This window comes from Anopheles coustani, chromosome 3, assembly GCF_943734705.1.
Source record: "Anopheles coustani chromosome 3, idAnoCousDA_361_x.2, whole genome shotgun sequence".
Lineage (NCBI taxonomy): Eukaryota > Metazoa > Arthropoda > Insecta > Diptera > Culicidae > Anopheles > Anopheles coustani.
In genome coordinates this window covers 75832291-75858638 of record NC_071288.1, presented here as the reverse complement: position 1 = coordinate 75858638, position 26348 = coordinate 75832291, and the positions used below count along the sequence as shown (strand labels likewise).

Sequence of the window (26348 nt, the reverse complement as noted above, 5' to 3'; positions counted from 1 at the left end):
CAGACAAAAATGCATAAGAAAAATTAAAAAAAAAATCATCTTACCGAAAATCGGGTCAATTTTTGTGACAAGCACTGTATTGTTCTCAGCTTAGTTGTAACTTACCTTTTCGATGTATTATTTTAGTTATTTAGTTTAGTTTCGGTTAATGATGGTAAGTTTGTTAGTAACTTTAGTCGTAAGTAGTAAACTAGTAAATCTTAGTACAATAAAAAGTAACGCAAAACACACAAAGTCAGAAGCGGAAAGGGCAATTTTTGAAGTCAGAAGATGGTGATGGTTTGTTGTGTTTTTTATTTGATTGCAAATTTGTCATTATTATTACACATATTAACCGACTTTCTGTTAGTAGTAGTTATTATTGCTGTAGTACTCGTTGGCACGGGAGTTATGGGTTTAAAGGCTACGGTGCTAGTGTCGTACGGAAAGTGTGCCGCCGCCCGATGGTGGCGCTGCTGTGGCTCCTGCTGATGTTGATGCTGTTGTTGCTGCTGCTGTTCTTGGTCTTGGTAGTACTCGTTCTCGCTGTCGTCGTGCTCCTGAAGCATGCCGCTCGTGCCGTGGGACGCGTGATGGTGGGAACTACGGTGCGGGTTGCTGTTGCTGTGGTTGCCTCGGTAGTCGCGTAACGTTTTCGAGCTGATCGAGTGCGATTTGATCTTGAGATCGCGCACCGTCGCCTCGACCGTCTGCGACGACTGGAAATTAAAGCTATGATGTTTCTGTAAAGGCAGCTTGATGTGACGCCGGCTGCCGCTGCTGGTGTTGTTGCTGGTGGTGCCGCTGTTGATGGACGAGGATGACGAGGACGACGGGTGATGGTTGGGGTGCGGGGGGACGGGCGGGGCGACGCTCTTGCGCAGTAGCTGGCTCAGCTTGGCCTGCTGCTCGCGGCTGTCCACCGGAAACAGCTCCCGTGGGATGACTATCCGGGTCTGGTGCTGTGTTATCTCCAGATAGTGGTTGTCGTGCGGCATTGTCGGGTACTGCATTGTTATTTGAAGCGGAAGCGTTGGTGAGGGTTAGACATAGACACGTGTGTTAGTTTATTTAGTGGTTCATTCAAGCAAACGAAAACAATTCTCCATTCTTTGCATCACGCGCTTTGGTAAATGTTCAATTATTCTCTGATATACCAACTCATATGTCTGCTCGATCCCAAATTGAATTAATCAATATCCGGAGGTAACTTTAACGAACACATTTTAACCGATTTTTCATGTATTAAAGAAAAACACTATCTCTTTCAATCCTATTTGTTCTTTTCTTATCTTATACCTTTTTATTTGTTCGAACTTCCAGTTTTTTACGCGGAACAAACAACGCTTCGTGGCCACTAAACCCGGCTTATGTGAATTTTTTTTAGCATTGTGTCACTTTTGAAGAAAGGTTAAGAATTCACTTTTAAGCCATAGTGCAAAAAATCGAAGCGACTATCAGAAGGCAAAATGGCTTCAACTAGATAGTTCAGATATCCTTTAAACAGTTGGACATTGGTGTACCGAAGAACCAGTCGAGGCAATCGCTCAAAAAAATTTCTCGAAGCTCCAGTGAAAACTTGAGAAAAGTTTTTTTGCAACTAGTTGGCAAAGATTGGTAAAAAGGCTGGGAATTACTACATGCTACAAAAAACATCAAAGGTGTTGGAGACCCTGAATTCCCATTGTCCCTAAGAAGGGAATGCCAAATACCAAATGCCTACTCTTTTCATGAAGACTTGGGACGTATGGAGAATAGCGATAGCACGCAGTGCCTTCCGGAAATGCTTAACTTTATCAGATTTCATCCTAAAAAGTGCTAAAAAACCTTAATATTACCATCCCCGCCTCTCCTCCTAATGCCTCTCAGTTACTACAAATCGTAAAAAAATCGACAAACGCAGGATCTGTTCCAACAATTTTGAAGCCCCAACAGGAGCAGCAGGTGGCGGGAATGCTACATAGGAACTGACAAACTTTTTGAGCTTATCCTAATATTATTAAACGTAGAGTTAGCTCTTATCACTAAATTTAAAATAAAAATGAGTGGAATAGATTTAAAAAGCGTCAAATAGCTCCATGAGCCATGATTTCACAATAGCCTTAGCTTATCCCAATTCTTTTCTTATAGCCTCCTCCAGAACTCCGAAGTCTGAACTCCAAAGACATGATACAAGGAGAATTTGGCGTTTCGTTTGTTAGTATAGCTGTTATCAAAGGAATAGACACGCCACTCACCTCTTCAATGCGTCTCGCATGTCCCACCGAGCCCCCACCCCCGTCCGAGTCCGAATGTTGAAGTCTAAGCGAGGACGATTCGAGCCCTTTTCCCAGCGGAAGGTTCATATAGATCGGATCCAGCCGACCGCTACCGTACGGCTGTAGAGCGCCATGTTGCTGATGGTGATGTGACAGCGCCCCGTTGCCACTACCGCTGCCACTGCTACTGCCACTGCTCATCGCTTTCGAGACGAGCGAGTTAGTCGAGGCGTACTTCCGATGGCGCGGTGCCGGTATCGGCTTAATGCAGTCGTAGTAGCTGTTCGAGACAGCGCTGTTCGAGCGACTAGCGTTACCACTATGGCTTTTTCTGCCCGGCTTTTTCAAGCTGATACGGTACCGCTCTTGGTGTGGGCCCTCGAGAATCAGTGGCTTCCCGGGGAGCAAACCACCCGGTCCAATCGTGGCCGAGTGTACCGTCTCCGGCGTTGCCTCGTGGATCTGGATCGAATCGGTTAGGTTCTCATACAGCGGCGTCACCGTGTCCAGGTCGATCAGGTGGTTCTTGTCGGCCGACGCACGCTGCTTCATCGAGCGGCCACTACCCGTGTTGCCGATGGTGAAGCTGTGCGAGGACAGCGTGTCGTCGCTGTTGTCCACCAGCGATGCCGCTAGCTTCCGCTCGGCGCTCTTGCTCGAATCGTCCCCGGCCGACGGTGGGTGCAGGCCGGGTGGGTGCTGGAGGGCTGGGTGGAGTGGTGCCTGCAGACCCGACCCCTTCTGGCTGTCCTTCTGGTAGTTGATGTAGTTGTACGGATGCGTCGGGAAGCAGGACGGCGTGAGCGTTTTGTTATGATGCTTCAGCGAGGGACCGAGGTTAGTTTTGCACAGCATGGCCTGCAGCATGGAATGGGTCACGCAGACACAAACGAGCACACACACAAATACGCAAACACAAACAAACGATTAATTATAGGTTAGGTTAGCGAATGGCAGCACATCAAAACGAAAGGGAAATGGTAGCAAGCATTTGTTTACAAACTAATTAACCTTCAAATGAACTGCGCGAGCGTATGTCTAGAATTTCTTTGACTTTTTTGAAAATCTAGCTCCAAAGGTTTCTACTCGAAATGGAACCGAAATTCGGTCATCTTTCTTGATACTCATCTACTAAAGACATTTTTCTATGAGTTCAATTATGATTTAAGTTTGAGGTCAAGTTTTGTTTTGTTTTAAACTCATGACGCTCATATTGAAAGTCTTAAAGTTACTCTTAAGCAAGAAGTCAAAGTAAGCTGCACAACTCTGAACTCAAACTTCAATTAAATAATTCAACTCTTTGAAAGTATTCCGAATGGCATATTTAAAAAATAAACAAGCAAGTAGACAAATAGTCCTACAATAACAACAAATTAGATCACTTTTAAACGTACCTTCTTTGGCGGCGTTTGCAATCCATGGAACGGAAGGTTTTCATATTCTCCTGGTTCGATCTGGGATCCGCCAGCAGTCGATGATTCTCCAGTAACTGTCGACATTCGAGGGAAGGTTGTTTTGATTTTGAAAAGAGAACAATAAAAACGCACATATTATTACAAACGGATGTGTTTGGTTGCTGCTGTGCACGCGAGGAAATGGTTTCACCCACGTGTACGGATGTTTTCCCTGAAAAGAAACGGGGGAAAACTAGGGAAAATGCGGTCCAGTTGCGCAGCCAACCCCAGCGGAAGTAGCAGTTAAAAGAAAAACAGTACGAACGAACGCGATCGGAATTCGTTCACTGCGCGAGTGTGTTCATACCTCCTCCTTCTCCTGCTCCTCCTCCTCCTCCACCTCCTCCTTGACCAACACTTCCTCCTACGATCGTACCAGCTTCCGGTACACTTCCATTTCCACCATCGAGCCCCGCTGGTGCCGCTGGACCTCCGACGCTCGGCGTACGGGTATGAGGGACCGTGCCGGTCGGACCAGCGTTCGTTGCGTCGGTTCCAGCGGCACTTGCTGGTGATGCTGCTGTTCCTGCGGTTGATGCTGATGGTGGTAGTGTTGTAGGTGAGGGGGGCGACGGGTCCTCGGTGGGTACGGTTTGAGGCTTTTTAACATAAGTAATAACTGAACAGGTAAGTAAACAAAAGCGCCACCATTTGCGGTTCCATGCCAGCGGACATACGAAAAACAGGAAACGGAAAAAAATCCAAAACAAATAAACAAAAGAGAAAATAGCATAATGCATGATGGAAAATGAGAAAGAAAACATTAAAACATGAGATTAGAACACAAACAACGAAACATATGACGAGCGTGTGCGGAGAAGTGATGGAAAAGGTTTAGCGATTCGACGAAAAGGGGAAATTGTGTACTTTTAGATAATGATAAAATCCAAAATCACACACACGCACGAAAATTATGGGGAACGGAAAGAAGAAGCGAATGTACCATTGCTCGTGGAGATGCGCAACAGATCCATGCTGTTGCGTTTTTCGAAAAACCGACGAATGCGCCATCGAAGCGACTGATCGTAGTGCCGGATATTTTCCGATGCATCCGGTTCCCTCGGCAGACACCTGGTGGAAATTGTACGGTTGATAAAAAGGGGCTTAAATTTCCAATTGCCCTTCTATCGGGACTTTCCAACACCAGAACTAGTCGGTAACCATAGTTAACGATTACTGCCCATAGACTAACATAATCAACTGGCTAAACTTGATGTAGCTCTATCACCAAAAATCAGTTTTAAATTTTCAATGAAAGCGCCATGTTTTGAGACCGTTTTTGAGCGCTTGATTAGCCCATAGAAGCAACATTTTAAAATATTATAGAGTGATCTATTCCATATCGTTTAGTTATTGAGTAATCCTACCTCAAAGTGTTAGAACGGATAAATATTCTTGACATGTTTTTTTCTCCAACTTGCTTTAAAATCCTTTTCCATTTATCATTTGAAGACTATCAACCTATCTACATATTCGTAATTTTTTTATTACTTCTCACTAATGTTTATATATTCTTTAACTACATCTTAGATAGTTAATCCGATTCTCTCTTATAACAACCAACCTCTATCATGTCAAACGACTTTTAACCATCATCCACTTTTTATAACAACGGTACTTGACGTAACGAGCGAAATAAAATACAAAATTTGTGCAAAAGAATATAAATCTAACAGAAAAGATTAGTCAAATGATACCAAAGCCATATTTTGTTTATCCACACGAGTTCCCACGCAATGGATTGAGTTGAGGAGTTATATCTAGCATCCGAAGCGTTTTTATCTGAAGTTGTAAGAATAATACTACTCCCCATAGGTTTACCATCACCGCACACCATATAAAAACCAACATGCATTAGATGAGAACTGCAAACTACTCTAATGTTGCCGATCTGTATGTGACCAATCGGTTTTTACGGTATGAGCATCATTGATGAGCTACATCTACTTCACCACGTACGATAACCGAAAACCAAAAACACACACCGAAAAACGTTCGAAAAACGAAATCGTCTCAAATCTAATCCTCTTACCTGCGGTCTTTCATAAATGAGAATTCGGCATCTTCGATTTCTTCCATGTGCATAGAAGCTATTAGTGAGAGCGCGCGCACGTAAACGAGGGGTTGAAAGTTTTAGTAAGAAAGAAGAAGTAGAACGAACATGTAAAAAAAACAAACCAACTGTTTTCAGGGTACTGGGGAATAGCAAGGATATTTCGCAGCAGCAAATGGATAAGGTGGACAAGAGGAATGGAGGATAGGAGAAAATGATAACGCAAAAATCGGGGACGAAACGGAGACGAAATACAAACAGCGCTTGGAATGGTGGTACAATGATTGGAAGTAAGTTAGCAGTAGTAAGTTTGAAAAAAAAACCATAAATGAGAAACAGCCAGAAAAGAAAACTATGAAAATCGACAATTTACAAACAACTATTTGAAGTATAAGAGTAAAAGTCCAAAAATGAGTTTAATTTACCTAAACATTGACGATGATTTGTAACAATTTAATGTTAAAAAGCACAAAATGAAGGTTTTGTGAGCTCTAAATACGATTGTTGCCAAATGTTTAAAACATCAAGAAGATGAAAAAATAAAAGATGTACAAGAAGTGGAGCTTCTGTCAGATCAACCCCGTTCAGAGCTCGTTCGATCGATTCGAGTCCAGAAGAAACAAAGCGCAAGAAGTCAATCGGCATTGTCAACACCTGCATTGTGTCCAAAGGACAGATGTTGGTGTGAACTGCCTTTCATACTTCAACTCGTCAACTGAGGTGCAGCTTTGGCGTCCTTCGTGAACTCGGTCTCTCGATCAACACACCACAAAAGTCAAAGCCTTGGTGAGGTTTGTTAATTCGAAAAGATGAACGATAAGTAAGAAAAACCCATAGGAACGAAACAAAAACCAAACCAAGCCGTACTACCTGCTCACTATCGATGCCGTTTGTGTTTCTCTTCATTTGGGATCACTCGGTCTAAGATTTGCGTGTTTGCGGTTCGCCGGTAGATACTTACACTTCTCCTGACGCCGCTTCCTCCGGCAGATGCAGATGATGATGATGCAGACTAGAATGACGGCCAGCAGTAGGGCGGCCACTGCGCCGATCAGTATGTACGGTGTCAGAACGTCTCCCTTGAGCCACCATGCGACGTAACCTAAAATGGTATTGTTGAAGTATTATATAATCGAATTTCGCAAACAGGCAGGGTTACTTTGTCTCACTTACCAGCAACCTCAATTTCGCATGGCGTTCCCATGCCAACGTTGTTGCTCGCTACGCACACGTAAATGCGCATCGACGATACTCCGTCGTCCAGCGTCAGGTAGCTCTCGTAGGCATCACTCTTGATTCGGTTACCCTGTATACTATCGTTCGCATACTTGACGCTCCACTCGAACTCCGATTCGCGCGGGCTACCGGTAGCGACACAGATCAGAACCTCCTCATCCTCGACATCCTTCCGTATGATCTGACACGTCGGTTTATCTGATCACCAAAAATGAAAACATGATATGTCTCTAGTACCATCAGAATACTTCTAGTTAGTGTATGCCTTACAGTGAATGTCGATGAATGCATCCGTCGAATGGTTGCCGTGCTTGTTGAACGCTGTGCAGGTGTACTTGCCGGCATCGGATCGCTGCAGTACATCGTCCACGATCAGGGCGCTACCCTTGGCGATTGTCTCACCGTTGCGCGTCCAGACGAAGGCCGGCTCGGGGTACGCCCGTGACGAGCAAACTATCTTCGGAGGGATTTTACCCTCTTCCACCGAGATGGTGGAGCTGGAGAGGCTCGTGTTTTCCGGGGGATCTACAATTTGATTCAAGAAGATTGTACTTTGTTCTGACTGTGTATGGGTAACTCCGTGCAGCTTACATTCAACACCAAAGTAGGTGGTACTTCGGACTCCCGGACCAGCGGAGTTGTTCGTCGACACGCAAGAGTAGTTGGAGCTGTCCTTAATCCGATCCAGTATACCATTCGTCCAAGCGGACATGTTGAAATGCTGCAGAGAAGACCAATTAGATTAGGGACAAACTCACACGCGAACCATTGTCGTTCCATATCTGTCTTACCAGTACGGAGTATGCACTCTCGAAGTCACCCGTCGCCGGTTCCGACGGAAGGTAACTGTTCGTGATGTAGTACCGCTCGTCGCTCTCCTCAATTCCAATGCCATCCTTGAACCAGGAGATCGTGCACGACGGTACACACTCCACCCGGCAGGAGAGAGACATGTTGGTGGTCGAAAACAGAGCGCCCGTGTACGGCTGAAGCTTCTGGATGAATGCCGGTGGTGCATGTACCTCCAGATCTACCTCGGCCGCATTTCCCTCGCCGCCCTCGTTGTACGCGAAGCAGGAGAACGTCGTGCGCGAATCAAGCCCCACCGGATCGACCGTCCAGGAAGGTGTAACCACATCTAGGACGGCCTTTCCTCCCCGAAGCCATCGATAGCGCGTGGCCACCGGATTGCCCCGATCCTCGATCGAACAGTTGAACGTGACGCTGCGGCGCTTGATCGCGATCGTTGGGAAGTGCACCATCGATGCATTGCCCGGCTCGTAGTAGATGTCGAGCGGGTTGTCCTCACTCACGTCTCCCCAGCCGGCTGCGTTGAATCCTTCGCAGGAGTAGTTGCCGATAAAGTCGCGGCCAACGTTCTGCAGCAGCAACTTGCTCGGGTCCACCTCGCACAGGTTCGCGTCCGTGCCGAGCGTCTCCACGTCACACTCCGGGAGCTCCTTCAAGAAATCCCCATCCAACAACCACCGCACGCGCGTCAGAAGCAACGGATTACCTTCCACTATGTTGCACAGGAGCGTGACGTTCGCCTGATCGTTTTCGATAACCGGCACCTCCGGATCCATCGTAAGCGTCACCGTGGGTTTATCTACGGGAAAGAAACCAGAACGTGGTTAGGAGGCTGAGTTCTTCGACAGGGCCACATCACGTACATATAACATCCACGTAAATCTCATTGTCGGACACGTCGAACCCGATCGAGTTGGAAAGCTCGCAGGTGTAGGCGCCGATGTCGTGCCGCGTCGAGTTCTTTATCAGCAGTGCCGTCTGCTCCGGGTTGCCACCCTCGTACCGGACGCTGTTCAGCTTGATCTCCTGATTGTCCCGGTACCACTTGACGTTTTCGAGCGATGCCGGGTTCGCCTCGTAGTCGCAGAAGATCAGAAAGTCTTGCGTCTCGTTGACGGTTATGTTTTCCGGCTTCACCGACACCACCGGTGGATCTATTCCAGTGGAACAAGGATGGTTGGATGACAGCAGCAAGATATAATATGGGACAAAATATTAGTAACTTGATTGAGATGTTGGGCACGACCTGGCGGACGGGAATACTTACACATAACCTCCAGGGGCAAAGTGTCGTGGAGCGGGCGGTCCATGTCCTCGCGCATCACAATGTTGTCCGCCTCGCAGCGAATCGAGGCACCGTTCTCGAACCGCGTTGCCGTAAAGATCAGCTGGCTGATCGTTTCAAATGTTCCATCATTTTGAAGATACTGGGAAGGAGAAATCCAAGCAACAAGCGACCATTAAGAAGATGTTAACAAGTGTTCGCCACGCTTATTGATACTCACTGTTTTGGTATTAATTGAAGTCATCTCTCCGGACTCCTCCGTGATGAGCTTAGATGAATTGTACCAGGTCATATTAGCTGCTGGTCTTGCTCCGCTGACCTATTTCACCGTATACAAGACGTACAAGAGGTGTAAGTTATCTCAAATGTCCTTCGATAATCATACCTACCTTACACTGAAGCAAAACCTTCGTCCCCTGCACCGTGTGATGTTCTACACCGGATAGGTTAATCTTTGTCGGTCGTACTGTTTCGAGGGAAAAGCAGAAGTTCATGAACATCATACTCAATGATATCTGATGGGAGTACTTCTCCGGTACGTACCTTGCAGATCAATATGGAACTGGTTTTCCACGGTCAGATGGTGTTCCTTCATCTCGACCTTACAGTTGTACGTTGCGCCAAGCTCCTGGCGGGACAGCGTGAGTGACATGGTCGACTTGACCGTGTACAGCCCATCGTGCTCCTCGACGGCGAGGTTATCTGCGAGAGGAGTTAAGGCGTAAGTCTTTTCCACCGTCTCAACGGAGAAGTAATTACTGAAGGCTAGAAACATACCTCGCACAACACGACCTTGCCGATGCCAGGTTATCACAGGCTCTGGACGGGCACCGTACACCTCACACACGACCTGCAGGTCTTGTCCTTCGCGCATCGGTCCGATGTGGGAACCGTTTTTAATACTATTTCTATTGCCATCCTGAAGGGTTATGACCGATGGCACAGCTGGAGAAGAAGAGATGAGTGTCAGTACGAGGCTAGATTCTCCATGTCCACCACATACTCACCATAAACGTTTAAAGCTACGCTATATGCGCCCGTGTTCTCGCACTGCTCCGACGGCTCGAGAAACGTGGTCTCGCACAGATATGTATCTTCGTCCGCTATCTCGACGCTGCGGAAGATCAGCCGGCTCGTCTGCGCCTCGTGCGACAGCGACAGGCGATCGTTGTAGCTGCCCTCCACCTTCGCGACCTCGCCGTCCCCGGACACGACCGCTATCCGCTCGGTTCCCTTGAACCACTTCAGCGAGTGCAGCTCGCCGCAGGTCGCTATGTCGATCGGGCAGGCCAGCTCCACCTTTTCGCCCCGTAGAACGGATATTGTTCCATCTGCGGGCGGGAGATATACCGAGTGGATGGAAATTAGAAACAATAAACCGTGAAATCTTGTTAAACACCATTATCCCGAAACGATGGAAATTCAGGTAAACAAAAAACCCCCCTCGCGTGCGCCCGCCCGGAGGGTGATAAGATAAGGAGCAGTCTATTTGGTCTATTTTCTTTTCGCTTTTCACCGTTCCACCGACCGGAGTTACTTTCAATTGGTCCTTCAACAGTCCGCCCAGGTCCGCCCCCAGGGGGAGCAATAACCGCGACCGGCATTAATTTTCAACCGTTCACGGTGTTTTCCCGCCTTGCGCAAACACGCGCCATCAGGTCCTGCATAATAATAGGGCGTCGAGTGGGAAAACGGAACCGAACATAAAATCACTTCACAACGCACGGCTCGCAGTTCACGACAGGCCACCAGCGCCTCCGGTGAGGGCATCAAAAATTATTCCACAACCTCCTTGGACACAGGCTCGGCCCAAAGAGGCACCTTGACGGAACCTTGTCACCTTCTATCGTAACATTGCACTATGGTACCGAGAAGTGGTCCATGTCGACTTTATTTGGATGAAAAATTATATCATTTCTTTTGAAATCAATCAAAAGATCTTTCACCTTCATAAAATGCTATTGAAAGACAAATAATATAGTTCAAACTAAATAAACTAAAGTAAATAGCTAAAAGTAAACAACTTGACGAGATATCTAAGTCGTATGAATGATTCACCCTTTAGATTTTTGATACTTATTTTAGGAAAATAGAGAGCCTGACTTACAGTTACAGGTTTACAGGCAGTTACAGTACAGTTTAATATAAGTTATACCTTTTATTGTGGATTCTTATGCTATCTGACAACGAATGCTATTTTAGATCTTGAACTTGATGCTTTCGATAAACATGTTAAATTATTGTTTCTGCAAACCTTTTTTTACCTTTGCGTTTGGCTTATAAATGACTTGAACAAATAATTTCTTTTTTCTTTTAGATTCTAATGTCTTTGTAAATATGGAATCTCTTTACTGTTGGTTTGCGGAACCAAATGTTTACCATACCGTTTTGCATTTCCTGCGTAAAATCGTTTTATTGCTATGACAGTTTGATAAGTAGGGCTAGAGTTGAGTAATAGCGATCCTGATTCATGAATCTGAATTATTCTTTGCTTTGGTTCTGAGATTTACGAAACTCTGAATAAAAACTAAAAAAGCCGCTAACATGGGAAGGGTGGATCAAATTTGTGTGTGTGTGTGTGTGTTTTTGTTTTTGTTTTTGGTTGCACGACCGAAACTCATCAATAAATCATAAAGATTCATTAATAATCAAAAACGAGTTTCCTTAGGATTGATGAAAGTTTTGAAAGATTCATCAATGTTTTGAAATTCAAATCCTCTAATATCATAAATCAATCTGAAAAGATCTTTGGTGAAAGACTCATATGAATGAATCTCGTAAAGAGAATAAATAAATAAATAAAAATAAAAATAAATCGACGCATTGGTGTGCAAGTTCAAAGTGAAATGATTTTCTAGAAAATCGCAGTGCACAAACAAATTTCATCCGGTGGCTTCTGGGGAACGAATTAGGTTAGCAAAGATAAAATGAATGGAGATGACACGAACTGTAACATCTGACATAAGCCGAGGGTTGTACCGAGTCGCCCCATTGTGCGCCCATGGAAGGAGGACCTGTCAGTCAGGGCAACCGGCGGCCAGCGGGTGGAGAGCGACTGACAGTTGAGCCGGTCGTAGGTAAATTTGCCGTGCACTCCCCGCAGGCCCCCAACGAACGTGATTAAGGCTCATTCCGCTTTTCTTCTCGCTAATGGCATGGCGTTTCCTTTGGCATGCCGGTCCTCGCCAGCCGAGAAAAAGAAGCCGAAAAGGTGGCTAATGGTAACGACGGGACGGAACTCGGCTGAGCGTCCGCTTGTTGTGGCGGACCTGTCAAGCACACACTTCGTTGTTCTCACGTCCCCCCCAGCCCACTCGCCAGGATCGTTACCGAAGCCTGATGCCACTTTCGGGCGTCCGCGCGACAGCGTGACATGCCCCGAGGGCACGCGCGGAATCACGTTAAGATGTTGACGAAGCGCGGAACGCGCCGGGAAAAACAGGCTCACCCTACAACAAACAAACTTGAAAATTTCTTCCTCACCTTCGCACCGACGCCTGCGGGGGAGGAAGAAAACTCTCCAATATCAAAAAGTTGAAACATCTCCCACACACATTTAGACAAGGCCCTGCGCGAACCGATCGTGGTCGGTTCTGGAAGCTATAATGTCAGGATTTTCACGAAAGCCCATTAGAAAGTCGTACCGTCTGATGCGAGGGGGCGCGCGATTTTCCCGGGGCCACAACCACTGACGGGGCTCGTTAGAAACATCGACATTTCCCGGCCGGAAATGAGCCACAACTTTTCGGGCGAAAAAACACATCAAAGCGGATAACTAATTTCCAGCTCGACCCTAATGTTGCGACCAATACTTGTATCGGCGGGAAAATACGTGTTGCCAGCAAGAAAAGGGAAAGCGATGCTTATGATTGCGGGAAACACGGTCTTAATATGCTCCACTTTTCCATCGGCCGTTGGAGTGCATATCAGTGTATGCCTGCGTTAAAAGGGGCTAAGCAGGGGCGCAAACACCCCCAACAATAGAAGGAAACAGTTGTCACAATTGAAAAGCGGATCAGTCTCATGTGCTGCTTTACGTATGTTTACCCTGCGCCCGGAAACTGGGCTTGGGAAATCGGGAAAAACTACATGACTGCGTTCCGGCCCGTATTTGTTTTCAGGTGAATGTGTTTATTCTTTTTCTACTCTATTAGTAGGTCCGATTGTCTGGTTCATTGTTTATCTCATTGCTTGACTCATTTTCCAACTACCTGCTTCTCGTATTTCCTCCTCTTATGTTCCGCGTCATTGTGTAGTCTGTAGGCCATCCGGAATGCCGTATGCAGTGATGTATCGATGGGAAAAATACCTGACATCCCGTGATATATTTCCCATTTAATTGTTTCTGTGAAAGTTGCTAACCCATTATTATTTCTTTAAAACTCGTATAATTTCGACCCACATCTTCAAGTAACTTCTTAAAAAAAACATGTAAAATGAGTAGTAAAAACTAGAATCGAAGCACTTTTTTTCTTAAAGTCCCTTCTTTTCATGGTGTATTTGTTTCTTGCTCTAGCATTTTTCCAACAACTCTTCGGTATAAGTTTAAATTAAATTTAATAAAAACTATAACCACCTCATGTAGTAACGACGGAACATGATACTAAGAACCTGTTTTGATCTGACAATACAAGAAAACAAAACCAATGGTCAAAGATAATAAGCTTACCAAGTATAAAGAAATAAAGATAGAAGAAAAAATACCTTCTAAAATTCATAACCAATTATTGCTTTTTGCGTTATAATTGTGTTTTAAAGGCTTGAGAAGATCAAATTGAGTTTCAGTCCTCTTTTATTTTGCTAAATTACGTAGACCCGTTTTAGCTAGCTTTCCGTTGCTGGGAATGTGCTGTGTTCAAATATACAATTGTTTGTATTCAAATATACATTTTCAATTCCTTGAAAGAGCTTGTAAAATTAAGTATCTATTTCATTAAATATCCCTACAACTGACGCGTATAAAGCATTTTCACGCAATTTGATACATCCCTGGCTGCATGTGTGCATCCACTGATCCGGGATCAATCTTGAGCAGCTTTCTGGTGGATATCGGGAAAAACGTGCCAGAGGTGAACTAGAGACAAACCGTGCCGAGCGCAAACAATACAATGATGGGAGCTTTTCCCTCTATCCCCCCCTCGTTCCGCCTGCTTGCTTCACCCTCTAACCTCTAATGTCTTAAGACGTGCAACAGCCGTGTTGGGTCACGCAAAAGCGTCGTCTGAAAATTCCCACAGTATGATTAGCATCGCGAGCAACCTGAGGAGGGTCACCTGAGGAGGATGCTTCTTCTTCTGCTCCAGTGATCACCGCGTTTTTTTTTCTCTCATTATATTTCCCCCCGTTTTTTTCATCACCACCGTTTCTGCTTTAGTTTTCCACCCCTCTAAGTCATCCGTGGTATGGCCAATAGGTGCCTCCAGTTGCAACCCTTCCCATCCTTTTTTAAACAACTCACCCACACACCTGCTCGGTCGATTTACCCCAACTAGGTAGTTCGGGAGTTTATTGTCTTTCGTTTTACCCACACCCGGCTTTAGCTGGTTCTGTTCAAATAATTAACTACCGTGCGTTGGGTCGCGACCCACCTGCTTGGCCTGCCCTGCTCGCCGTGAATTTTCACGCCCGCTGGTATGTGTGCATGTGTGGCTGTACGTGAGCATTCAAGCCATACTTCCTCACAACCTAGCTATGAACTTGCGCCATTCTATGGCATGTTAACATTCACCCCCTGGAGGTTCCAAATTGAGAATGCCACCCCTAACGAACGGGCACACACTAACACGAACACCCTCTCTCCACATTCATGTATCCGTAGGGACACACGAAACTTTTGACCGGAACATGTTAGTTTATCTTTGCCCGCAAAAGCCCTCTAGTTAGATTTTTCGAATAGTGAACTGAACACCCCTTACACATCAACGGAACGATTTTAAACTCCCAGAAATTTCGACAACTTTTCTGTTTAGCATACAAGTAAAGTTTAAATGCAAGCGAAGCAGTTTGACCATTCACAATTTGCAGAAGGTTGGAGAATTGCTTTTCGTTTTGATAAAATATTGCAATGCTCAAGTCGAGTACCTATAAGCACTTGTAGCAAACGTAACTTTTATTCCCAAAAAGGAAAGAAAGAATGTCCCCGCATTATCGTTCGCATTTCAGTAAGTTTTCCATTCAAAAATGTAACTATTTTCATACAAGCTTAAAAATTTTTTGTCCAGTTTAGCATATTCAGTTTAATGCACTATTTCCCTCTTAGACTTAGATTTAGATTTAGATTAAGATTTAGATTTAGATTTAGATTTAAATTTAGATTAAGATTTATAGATCTGTGCTCTATAAAAACCAATGTCGAGCACTGTTACTTTGAGCTTCTTCCTGACATTTATTACAATCAATGTTCAAATGAAACTCAAACAATAAAAATGGAAAACAATAATAATTTAGTTTTAACTTTAATTGCGAAAAAAGGGTGCAACAGCAGAGAGTTCAAATTGATAAAACATTTTATTGTTAAAATACTGTTTTAATCAACTACAGATCTGGTGAACCAAACCAATTTAACCATCTCTCAGGAGCCCTAAGACTTTCTGTTTGTGTTTCCCAATTCGAAGTGGACCAAATGTGTACACTTAAAAATACTTTGTGTATAAGAACGTCCTCCTATAATTATTGAACTTTACAGAACATCCCACACAAAATTCTACATTGGTTTGATAATCCCAAGAAAACTAAATATTAACTTAATAGTTAATGCTACTTACCTTGACAAGATGTATTGCTGATTTGCAGGAGTATCCATAAACTCAGTATAACAATACTATTCATATCTAGTAACTATTCAAATTCAAATATTTTACGCTATAACAAATAAATACATCTATGCGTGCGCGGTTCGTCAGGGTTTCGCACACACACACTCACTCACACACACACAGGAGAGAATGCACTTCGTTGCACACTGCACAAACTATTGTTTCACACAATCACGAATATTATTGCTGTAGTAGTAGTGGTAGTTGTAGTTGTTGTAGTTGTTGTTGCTGCCGTTGCTGTAGTGCTGTTGCTGTTGGTTGCTGTTGTTGTTGTTGTTGCTGCGGTCGTCCTCGTACTGGTAGCAGTAGTTTGTCATTCCTAAAAATAAGCAGCCAAAGCCAGCCAGCCAGCCAACCAGACCCGAGAGCGATCTGGTGGAAAGCCAGGCACGGCCAAATAAATAAATTATCATCCCAACCGATCGTACGGTGAAGTCATCAGGGCATGTTATGCTGCGGGCAAAATGGGATTATCCGCAACGGAATGGGAAAAAACGGGAGAGGGTTGCGGGGAGACTGTGACAAATCGGATGAAATAAATTCCGCTTCCAGCAAAGGATAACGTTCTGACAAATGCAACGGGGATTTAGCTGCTTCGATTACGGAGTGCGATTTTCCGTCCACCGCGGTGCTTCTCATTTCCCACCCGAAAAGTTCTCTTCAGCTCACTCCTCAGCATGAGCGTATTTGCTCACGCTCGCACATTCTCTCGCATAGACAATTTCCCAATCGTTCCGTCCGGAAACAGATTACAATTAAACCGAACGAAATAGAATGCCCAAATAAATGGAAATGAAGAAGAAACAAAAAACAACATCACATTCTCGGCCAGTCTCACTCTCCCGGCTGCCAGAAGACTCTCAGTTGTTCTCGTCGTGAAAAATCGGGAAAATCTTCGCTTTCGCGCACCGAAAAAAAAATGACACGACACACCGACCGAACGACGGACACAACAGCAGCGTCTGCACAATTTTCACTCAATCTGGGGACGATGATCGTTCACACACAGCCACACACACACACACACACACACACACACACACACACACGTATACGCACATGGTACGGACATTTTCCAACGCGCACAGCGGGATTCGAACTATTCGTTTGGTAGCGGGCACTGTCTGGACGGGCAAGGACCATTGCTGGAAAATGCGCTTTTCACCTTGTGCCGAATTTGTGTTTTGCAATTTCATTCATTCGCTCGAATTGATCGATTGCACAACAAAGAAGTTTGGTGAATGGATTCCTGAAGGAGGTCTCATTTGAATTTGCTTTTAGCTTAAGATGTTACTTTTCTCCTTTGGGACTCTTCGTTCTGTTTCCTCCGAGGGGAAACTTGAAACCAACCTTGTTCACGAACCGAAAACTAAGAAAAAATGAGAAAAGCAACTGTGTTCACCTGTCCCGGCACTCGGAGTTTGCTTCACCTGTCAAACCGCATTCCTTCTCCCGTTTCAGGACTCTCATAAGTCACCAGAAATTCGAGAGATATCTATATACCCTCCATAAATACGCAAAAGGCCACAATGCTTCCGCTTTCATATTGCGAACGGTTTCACTTTCCGATATCATATTTCCGTGTCAGAATAATAGCACCAATTGTGCGGTCGAAGTAGGCCAACTCTTCGACCAAGAGTCCCGGAATAAGGTCCTACTAGGATCGACAAATAACACTACACCGACCTTCCTCGACTACGACTTGCCGCAACAACTCGTTCGTTCGTTCGTTTCGCAAACTCCTATTGGCAGCTGTTTCTTTTCGCAAACCCCCTTTCGCTGGTGCGGGCTGCAGTTGTACGATTTCGGCACGGCAGCGACGAAGCCAGCCAGAGACTGGCGCTTGGAGACTTTGCAGGTCGCACACCCGCGAAGCGCAAGGAATGTCCCACAAAATACACACCAGCACCAGCACGAGGTCACATCACCCACACGAACGCGACACGGATGGCGGAGAAGCAGAGTCTCACACGGTTCCCTCCGCCTTCCTTAGGTTCTCAGTGTCGCGGACACTAAAATCTGCCACTTGTTCCGAGTGCTCCTTTGGCGGGACGATGCCTATGCCAACTGCTGGCTCATTAATCACACACCGCATTACGGTGTCCTCAGAGAACCCGACGGCGGAACCGGGGACAGGAACAGGAAGCTGGCCAGAAAACGGATTGGCAAAACGAGGGAGCGATGAGATCAACTCCCGAAATCTCCGGCGCGCACGTTTTTGACAGATGCCTTGTTAGTACACGGGAAAGGTAGTGGTGCACCATTGAGAGTGTTAGTAGATTAGACCAGATACATCGAAAAAAATGCGGCAGTAGCCTTTTGCGATGTTGTTTATTACATTCCTTTTCTCTCTTTCTATCCTGCCCTATCTGTTATTTGCTCTCCTTTCCTCCCTTTGACATCTGTTTGACATCGTTATCATGGGGGACATGTTTTTGACAGTTGCTTTTGGCGTTGCCTTTTTGGTTTGTTTTCTGATGCCGGGCGAGCGCGTGTCTTCTTCGACTGCAACTTTTCGTTTTCCTTTTTTTTATGTTCGCGAGGGGAAACTCAAAAATATCTTCTTTCCAATCACGCACGCATCGACGTGGTGACACGCACCTCGAATTAAGGCCCGGAGTCCGGCGGGAGCGGCCGGCTCCAAACGAGGTAAGGAAATCTATTTTTTACCTCCCGTTCCGGTGTGTTTGACAGCCGAACGTGAGGTTGTGAAAAATTAAACAGAAACACCACCACCACTCACTCTCGTCTCACGGACTTCACTCGTTCACTCGAAACAATCGACCGATGTTTGCTGGCCCGGAGTTCCAATAATCCCCCCCGGCTAATCCATAAGCGTAATCCCGCGTCCCAATCCGGAAACTCCCCTTCCGCTTGGTATTCGATTTTGGTAGCGACTCGCTGTTTTCCTTTTCCCAACCCCAAAGTTTCCCCAAATCGCACGCCGTTGCGATTATTCACCACACTTTATCTCTAAATATAAAAGCACGCATCGGCGTATCCTACACACCAGGACCGTGTCATCCAACGAGGCGTGTTGGTTTTCCTCGCTGGTGGCGAACTCCCTCCCCTCCTCCATCCCTCACACCCATTGCCCCCGTTCCCTGCCCCCGTAGAGTGTGCGGAAAAAGGGAAATTCTATTTATAATGTATGTCGCCACGACTCGCCTCAACTGCGACCGGCTATATCGGTTGATGAGTATTTTATTTTACTCTTTCACCCTCACCGTCCTCCAGTCCCCGTTCCCCCTTCCGCCCGGTCTACGCGTTTTGCGCTCGTTGTACTCGTTTTGCTGATTCGAAATTTTCCCTCGTTTTTTTTTCGATTTCCTTTTTTTTGTTGTTTTCCCTCGTCTTTCGGGATTGGTGTCGGGACTCAAGTCAGGAGTCTGCGTGTGACGTTGAAGTCATGTTATGGCAAATTGGATCGACTTTGGCGTTTCCGTGCGCGGGTTGATTTATTTATTTGTCTATTTATTTTTCCCCATTCACTCGCTGACTTTACCGCGATTGGAGATTTTGGAAAGGCACTTATCACGCTCACACTCACGCTCACGAACGTTTAGTACATTTAGCACGAGACGAAGTACGAAACATCGCACGAATTCGCCAAAATATGTCGACACGCGAAGCGAACATGGGAGGAAAGTTTCCGTCCCAAGTGGGAGGCTTTTTTCCGCTTTCCACGGTTTCCCCGCGGGGCGAAGTAGAACGAGATTTTTACCCGAATGAAACCAAATCTTCTATTCCGCATCCGTTCGCCCCAAAACCCCCCGGGGTTGTGGCTCATTGAATTTCCTCTCAATTGTTGCCGCCCTGTAGTACTTTGCCACCACTAACGCCCTTGGGAGGGCACGTTCGTAAATCCTTTTTCCACCAAAACTCCCGACGGAAAACGTGTGAGAGAGGAGAGAAGAGGGGGCGCGAAACACTAACCTCCGAAGCGATGGTGGTAGTTGGGGGAATGAGATCCGCACTAATGGAATCCACTAAATCCCGATTGCACTTCTTGTTCGTGTTTCAAAAAGGACCGCGAAGAGAGTGGGGTAGGAGTATGGGTGAAAGGTGGGGGGGAGAGGAAACGGATACCACCTTCCCCTTGGTCAAAACCTGTACGCCAAAGTGAGCAAATCAGAGCTTCCCCGAAACCCGCGACCGACCGATCCGACTCGCGACGACACACTCGCTCACCGTCGGGGCAGACGGGTTTTCCACTTCGCCACTTCGGGCTTTTCCGGACCACAACAAATTTTACACTCTCTCTCTCTCTCTCTCGCACTCTCTCTTTCTCTCGCTCCTTCTCTCTTGCAAACACACATACACAAACACATCGACACTGTAGCGCTGATTTGATTTTCTCAATTCAGAACGTTGAGAATTTGTGCGGTTTTTCTAGTTTCTGCTCGAACTCTCAGGATCCGTGTGCTGTTTTCCCCCCTATCGTATGTGTGTGTGTGTGTGTGTGTGTGTCTGATTGTACGTGTGCATGTTTGCGGTCCTTCTGCTAGCCCCACGGTTCACGTTGGGAGCGCAAATTGAGATAAAATCAATTTTCAACTCCCTATCTCCGCCAGATCTCCATGCTCGGTATTGATTTTATGAGCATCAAAAATTCACACACGGCCACTTTGTGCTGCTTTGCTGCTAGCTGGACATGACGAATCCTTTTTTTTCCAGCCCGTCTTTTGATTTGTTTTTTTCTTGTTCTTGTCGTCCATTGTTGTACGTCTCTTTTCTTTATCCTTGATTTCCCGAACAATGGAACCCCAAATTGGTTCACCTTCGATGGATTCGGAGGCGACCTTTCGGTTTTCTTCGTCAGTTCTGTTGTTGTATTTCACTTTTCAATCGAAGGTCAATCTGCACAGGAATTTATTGCAAAACTTTAAACTGTGTCACACGGTTATTTCTATGGCCTCTCTGGAGCCAGTCGAACCCGAAGGAGTTCAGTGAAAAAGCGACGGAACACGAAATATTTCATTTCCACCCCTAAAGCAACTAGAATATTTTTCACCACATACAAACACACACACACACATATGCACAGACGAAAGGCAAATTTGGCAAGCACTGCCGTTCGGTGCGGGGACTTTTCTCCACGGGAAGAATTTTCACACAGAGACACACAATCTCCTCCCTCCCTTAACGCCGCAAGTGGAAGGAAAAACTGGGTGCTACCGGGACCGTTTTCCGAGCCCTGTGCGGTGTCTTACTTTCGTGTTAATCGGCTGTTGAAAATAAACTGAACTCGCACCGAGCGACGGCCGTCTCGCCGAGTGGCGATTTTTCGTCCGTTTTTCGAACGCGCTCTCTCGGCGGAGCAACAAACGGGTGTTCGTGTGAGAAAACGGGAGCGAGTTGGCGAGTGAGAATGGAAAAACCGCGCGCACCCCCCGATGGTGGGTGTGACGAAGGACAAGGGGAGAGGCAAAAAGGAAAACATCAAGGTACGTAAAGGGACGAGTTCTGAAACGTCGCGTTCCCCAAGATCGCAATGAGGGGTTGATGAGAAAATGCACGCTTCGGTGAGCACGGAGGTGAGAGAGTTTCGATTAGGGGATGATGGGGGTGAGAGATCTCACTCACACTCTCTCCCTCACAGCTCACCACGGTCCAGCTGTCCGTCTCGCAACGCGCGCGAAACGCGTTGGTTGTTTTATGTTTCGCGTCTTTTTCGCTTTTTATGCTGCTGTTGCTTGCGTGTTGTTGTTGTTGTGTTTTTCGCCTTCGATGGTTGGCATTTCTTATCCTTTTTTTTTCTCCTGTTTTCCCCAGCCGTCGCAAACGAAACGCGCGTCTGCAGTGTCGGTCAGGAGTTCAATGGTCCTCCTTCTTTGCGGGAAAAAAGGGAAAAACCAAAACACAAAACCGACACTCGCTCGCTCGGAGGACACGCAGGGCACTCTCTTTTTGCGCCACAAGTCGTTCGCCCTGTTCGTCCTGTGTCCCGGTCACCCCGATTTTGACACGCTGATCGACTGCGCTTGGCAGGCTACCTCCTGGAATGGCATTCCCGAGCCCGAGTGAGGTCAGTGGCTCCCGCAGCGACGTCCGACGGCCCATTAAGAGAAAATCCTGAAATGCCAAACGACTTTGACCGTCTCGCGATTCGCGTGCCAATGACCCCCGGGTGGCGGGTGTGGGTGGCCGCCGATTTTCCAGACTAGTCGGAGAGAAGAAAAAACGAAGGAAACAAAGCTAGCTTTTCAATAAACCTACCCCGAGTGGCTGATATCACTCATTAGATGTCTATTTCGGCAATTTTATTTCACCGAACCGAACATCTTCAGCTCATTAAGAGCCTCCCGAAGAAGAATAAACGATATTAAGGTAGGCTTTATGACGCACATTTATTTCATTTTTCCTCTACCGTCTTTATCGCGTGGGAAGATTTTAATCCTGCCAACCGTAACAACGACGGTCTCTTGACGATTGTACCGGACATCGCAGCCGGACCAAGCGCGCCCAGCCGGAACCGTTCTCCATCCACACACCGCGTCTGCTGTACGTGTGCGTGTAGTCCCCCCTTTGCAGTTTTAAATTCATTCATGCCCGACGACTCATGATGCAGCAGGGTGTCGGAAGGGAACATAGATGAACATAAAAAAACCCCTATGCACTGACATTTTCTCAGCCCGTTTCGGCGACAGTTCATTCATTTTCTCACGCTCTACGCACTAATTTTCCGTGCGAGCACTTTTCCAACCACCTGCCATCGTTAAGCCGAGACACATTTTGTGGTGGGGCGAAAAACGTGGTGAGAATGCGTGTATGTTTTCCTCATCTTGTTCATACCATGGATAAAGTATTTGAAAATTTAAAAATTGATTATTTGAATCGGAACTGTTGAAGCTTCGCAAGCATCCTTTTTTTCTGATGAATCTTTCAGATACTGTCCATACATACTCTGGCATTTTGTAAGTTAAATTAATTCATTCGGTAAAGTGTTTTAAATCGTCGATAAATACAAAAATACTTCAGAAGTCTCATCGAACATAATTTACATACGATCACGAGTTTGAATATCCCACTAGACAAGGAGTTTGCTTAAGACCATCCAACTTATCAAAACATAAACAAATAAGGTTCTTTTCAGAAGAAACTTTATGAAAAACTTGATGGCAAGTTCTTTCGCATCAACGGATTTTGTTATATCTAAAATCGTCAAGTTACCGCTTTGCTTTAAGTACTGTGTTTTCCAGGCCATTTGTATACACCTTGGTAGCGAACCGGGAACGAAACGGTAAATATGTCATTGAACTTTATAGTAAAGCTCGCTTGAAGCTTAACTGTTGCCATAACAGACGGGATTCAAACGAGGATACCCGTTACGAACTCTTCAAGGATGACCTTGTACGTTGTGCAAGGATGTTCCCTTGTTGTTTCCACTTTCTTCCCTTCCTTCGCTAGCAACCAGTAAAGTTTTTGAAACCCCGTAATGCATTTTGACAGTTGCGCCAAGGCAACCTGTTCGCCCGACCGGCAAACAAAGGCGAACACACACGCGAAAAGGAACACACGCAAGAGCAATCCATTTTCATGCATCACGGACCCGGCAGGGGTTGGCCAGAAGAGGAAGACAAAAAAACAAGCCACGCAGAAAGGATCCTGTTTCCCTGCGCCGTACGTGCCGAAGCAGCGTGGGAAAGGCAGCGTCGACGGATCAGATGATTCATGCCTGCATCATCGTCATCATCGGCGGCCGCTTATATTGGCTTGGCCGGTGAATGAAAGTAAGTTGTTTACATACGCACACAGGCAGCCAACCACCCGGACGTGCCGAAGAAGCACCGTTGGCTTGGTGTTAAGTATCGTTTGACCGTTAATCGTGACAGCTTGAGCTCGGTCTTAACATTCAGACACAACACAAGACGGCGAGAAAAAACAATCCTCATTGTTCGATGCCGTTAATGCCTCACCAACAGGATGCTTGTTAGAAACGGAGTACTAATAATGAAAAGCAATTAAGGAAGAGATTAGTTGTTATATTTTATGCGTATGAGAGAAGGATTTTATGATTTTGAATTAATTGATCTCAAATTAAATAGGAAGTAGAATTTAGGACATTAGAATTTAGAAGACTTTAAATTGATGAACTTATTACAACAATCAATGTCACGGTTGCACAAAGCAATTCAAAAGGGATATCAAGGATGAACAAAAATCAAAACATGGCATATATTTTCATAAATTGATATGGTGTTTGTTAAGCTCAATAATTAATTTGTTTTAAAAATAAAATGTTCAAACATAAACGAATAAAAATCAAAATTGCATTTTTCAATGAAAACCCCATTGAGAGTGAATTTTCCCCCTTCCAACTTTTCCCCCCGGCCCACCCAAAACCCCCAAAAAATCAAAGAATAACAGTTTGGATTTATGTTTTGTACAATGATTCGAGCAATGTTTTTTTCTTTTATTCTTACTTTCTTCAGCTGCGATCACGATATTCGCTTCTTTTTGATTTGTTTTGAATATGAAATCACAGAAATTGCATGCGATATGAAATCTTGCAATTTGCCTCGTTTCCTTTCCTCGCCGATAACAATTAAAGAAAAAAAAAACATTTCAATCTTAAGTCTTTCGGTCCGCGAACCGCTTTGTTGGAAACTGTGAACTTAACACTAAAAACTGGGGCGTTTTGCTAGAAACGTCGCTTCCTTTTAAATGCATCGTCTAATGGAAAGCTGGGAAAGCCCTCCTCACCCTTTGTCAGGCTCCTGACGCTGTGGCCGTACCGTTAATATCACATGAAAATTGTCTTCTCCTTCTGCTCTCCTTAACAAGAATGAAATATAAGAAAAAAAACTGAAACTTCAACCCTTCTTCAACGCGTCCTTTTAACACTGGCCCTTTTCTTTTGCTGTTCTCGTTCTTCGTTTGCTTCTTCCTATCGCTAGAGTTTGTAAGAACTAAAATTCGCTAAACACTATTAAAGCTGCAAACCTTCTTCCTTCTTCCTTCTTCCGTTTTGCCTTCTCGCCTCACAATCCTTTCGCTTGGAACTACCCTGGTCTGGCTGTCTTTACCTGCCGTTGCGCAAATCGTTCCCTTATTCCTTCGGTGTAAAACTGATGAGATCTATGGATTGAGAGGATTTGGTTTCCATTTGGGAGGGACGGTGGTGGGCGGTGGTCCCCGCGGTTACCAGGGCCGCCAGACCGGCTCGCCGGACTGTTGGATCTTCAGCAGACCGCCGGTCTGATGGTGGTGATGGTCGGCGTCGCACTCGCTCGGGTTCGGCGACGGGGTGGTCGAGGGGGCGAGCAGCAGAGAGGAGGACTCCTCGCTGCGGTACGACTGGGGCGTCAGCGGCATCGGGTACATCTGCACATCGCCGGCCGAGGACGAGGCGGCCGAGAAGGGGGAGATCGGGGGCGAGGCGGTGGTCGGGGCTCCGCCCGGTGTGGGCGATCCGGGCGACTCCACGTGCACCGACAGCGGGGACACTTTGTCGAGATCGTTCAGCCGGTGGCCGAGGTGCGTCATCAGCTTGGTTCCGAGCTTGATGTCGACGCCGGGCGTGGAGGCGAGACAGCGGGACACCTCGTTGGCGGCATGGGTGAACCCGGCCCGGAAGCGGTCGGCATCGATGACGGGGTTGGCGGCGAGACGCTGCTGGCGGCGCAGCTTGTGCAGGTGGCGCACGGTCAGCTCGAGGATGTCGGCCTTCTCCAGCTTGGCCACGTTCTCGCCCTCGGACTGCAGCGCCGACACCATCAGCTCCTTCAGCTCATCGAGGCAGCGGTTGATGCGCGCCCGGCGCTTCCGCTCCAGCATCGGCTTCATCACCTTCCGGTACTGGTAGGTGCGGGACACTGGCTCCAGCGAGGACTGTAGTTTACCGTTCAGGCTCGACTCCGACACCATGTTTGCGTAATCCATTTTGTGTGTGTGTTTTGTTTTTTTTTTTGTTTTATCTCGTTGCACCTCACGCGCTTTGACACGCACCAACACCAACGCTCACTTTCACTGGCGGGTAAACGTCTCTTTAACTCTTCTTCAACAAACCCCAGCTTCACACTTCCTTCGCCTTGATATATCCTTTGGAATCTTTTACTGCTTCACCAACAAACAACCACACCAAGGATCCTTGTTGTCCTTCTGCTCTGACTTTGCGCTCTGGCTTTGACGTCACACAATGACACTACACTGTAAGCGAGATCGTTTGGCTAATGCGAGATCGTTCTACTTGCGCGATCGTTCGTGTGTTTCGTTTCGTTGCGTGAAATCGAAAAGTTGTGTTCCTAGAGTGTGTTTGGTGTGCGCGCGCTGTGTGTACGCTCTGTTTGAGAGTGGAGTGTGGAATGATGACGATTTTCCCACCGCCGCTCGTTTATATACCCTCGCGCCGACTGCTAGGGCCGGGGTCGGCGGCATCGGCGGAGTGAGCCATAGCGGCCGGTATGTGTGAGAAAGAGCGCAACCTATAGGGCGAACGGGAAGGAGCGCAACGGC

General features: G+C 46.3%; 2 protein-coding genes across 2 annotated transcripts; both read right to left on the bottom strand.

The window, feature by feature from the left end:
* Positions 1-293: 293 nt before the first annotated feature.
* Positions 294-15941, bottom strand: LOC131260704 (hemicentin-1). Its single transcript, XM_058262537.1, has 19 exons — positions 15840-15941; positions 10083-10406; positions 9853-10020; positions 9619-9777; positions 9465-9541; positions 9296-9394; positions 9058-9217; positions 8654-8944; positions 7772-8589; positions 7572-7701; positions 7251-7505; positions 6918-7178; positions 6706-6846; positions 5724-5781; positions 4635-4762; positions 4050-4310; positions 3632-3726; positions 2217-3095; positions 294-986 (listed from the first exon to the last, which is right to left on the bottom strand). The coding sequence occupies exons 1-19, from the start codon at positions 15901-15903 to the stop codon at positions 294-296; spliced, it is 5061 nt and encodes a 1686-aa protein (XP_058118520.1). The 5' UTR covers positions 15904-15941.
* A 9093-nt stretch (positions 15942-25034) lies between these two features.
* On the bottom strand, positions 25035-25775 carry LOC131272804 (enhancer of split mbeta protein-like). The gene has a single exon (XM_058274665.1). It carries the CDS (start codon positions 25773-25775, stop codon positions 25035-25037), a length of 741 nt encoding a protein of 246 aa, XP_058130648.1.
* Positions 25776-26348: the final 573 nt, after the last annotated feature.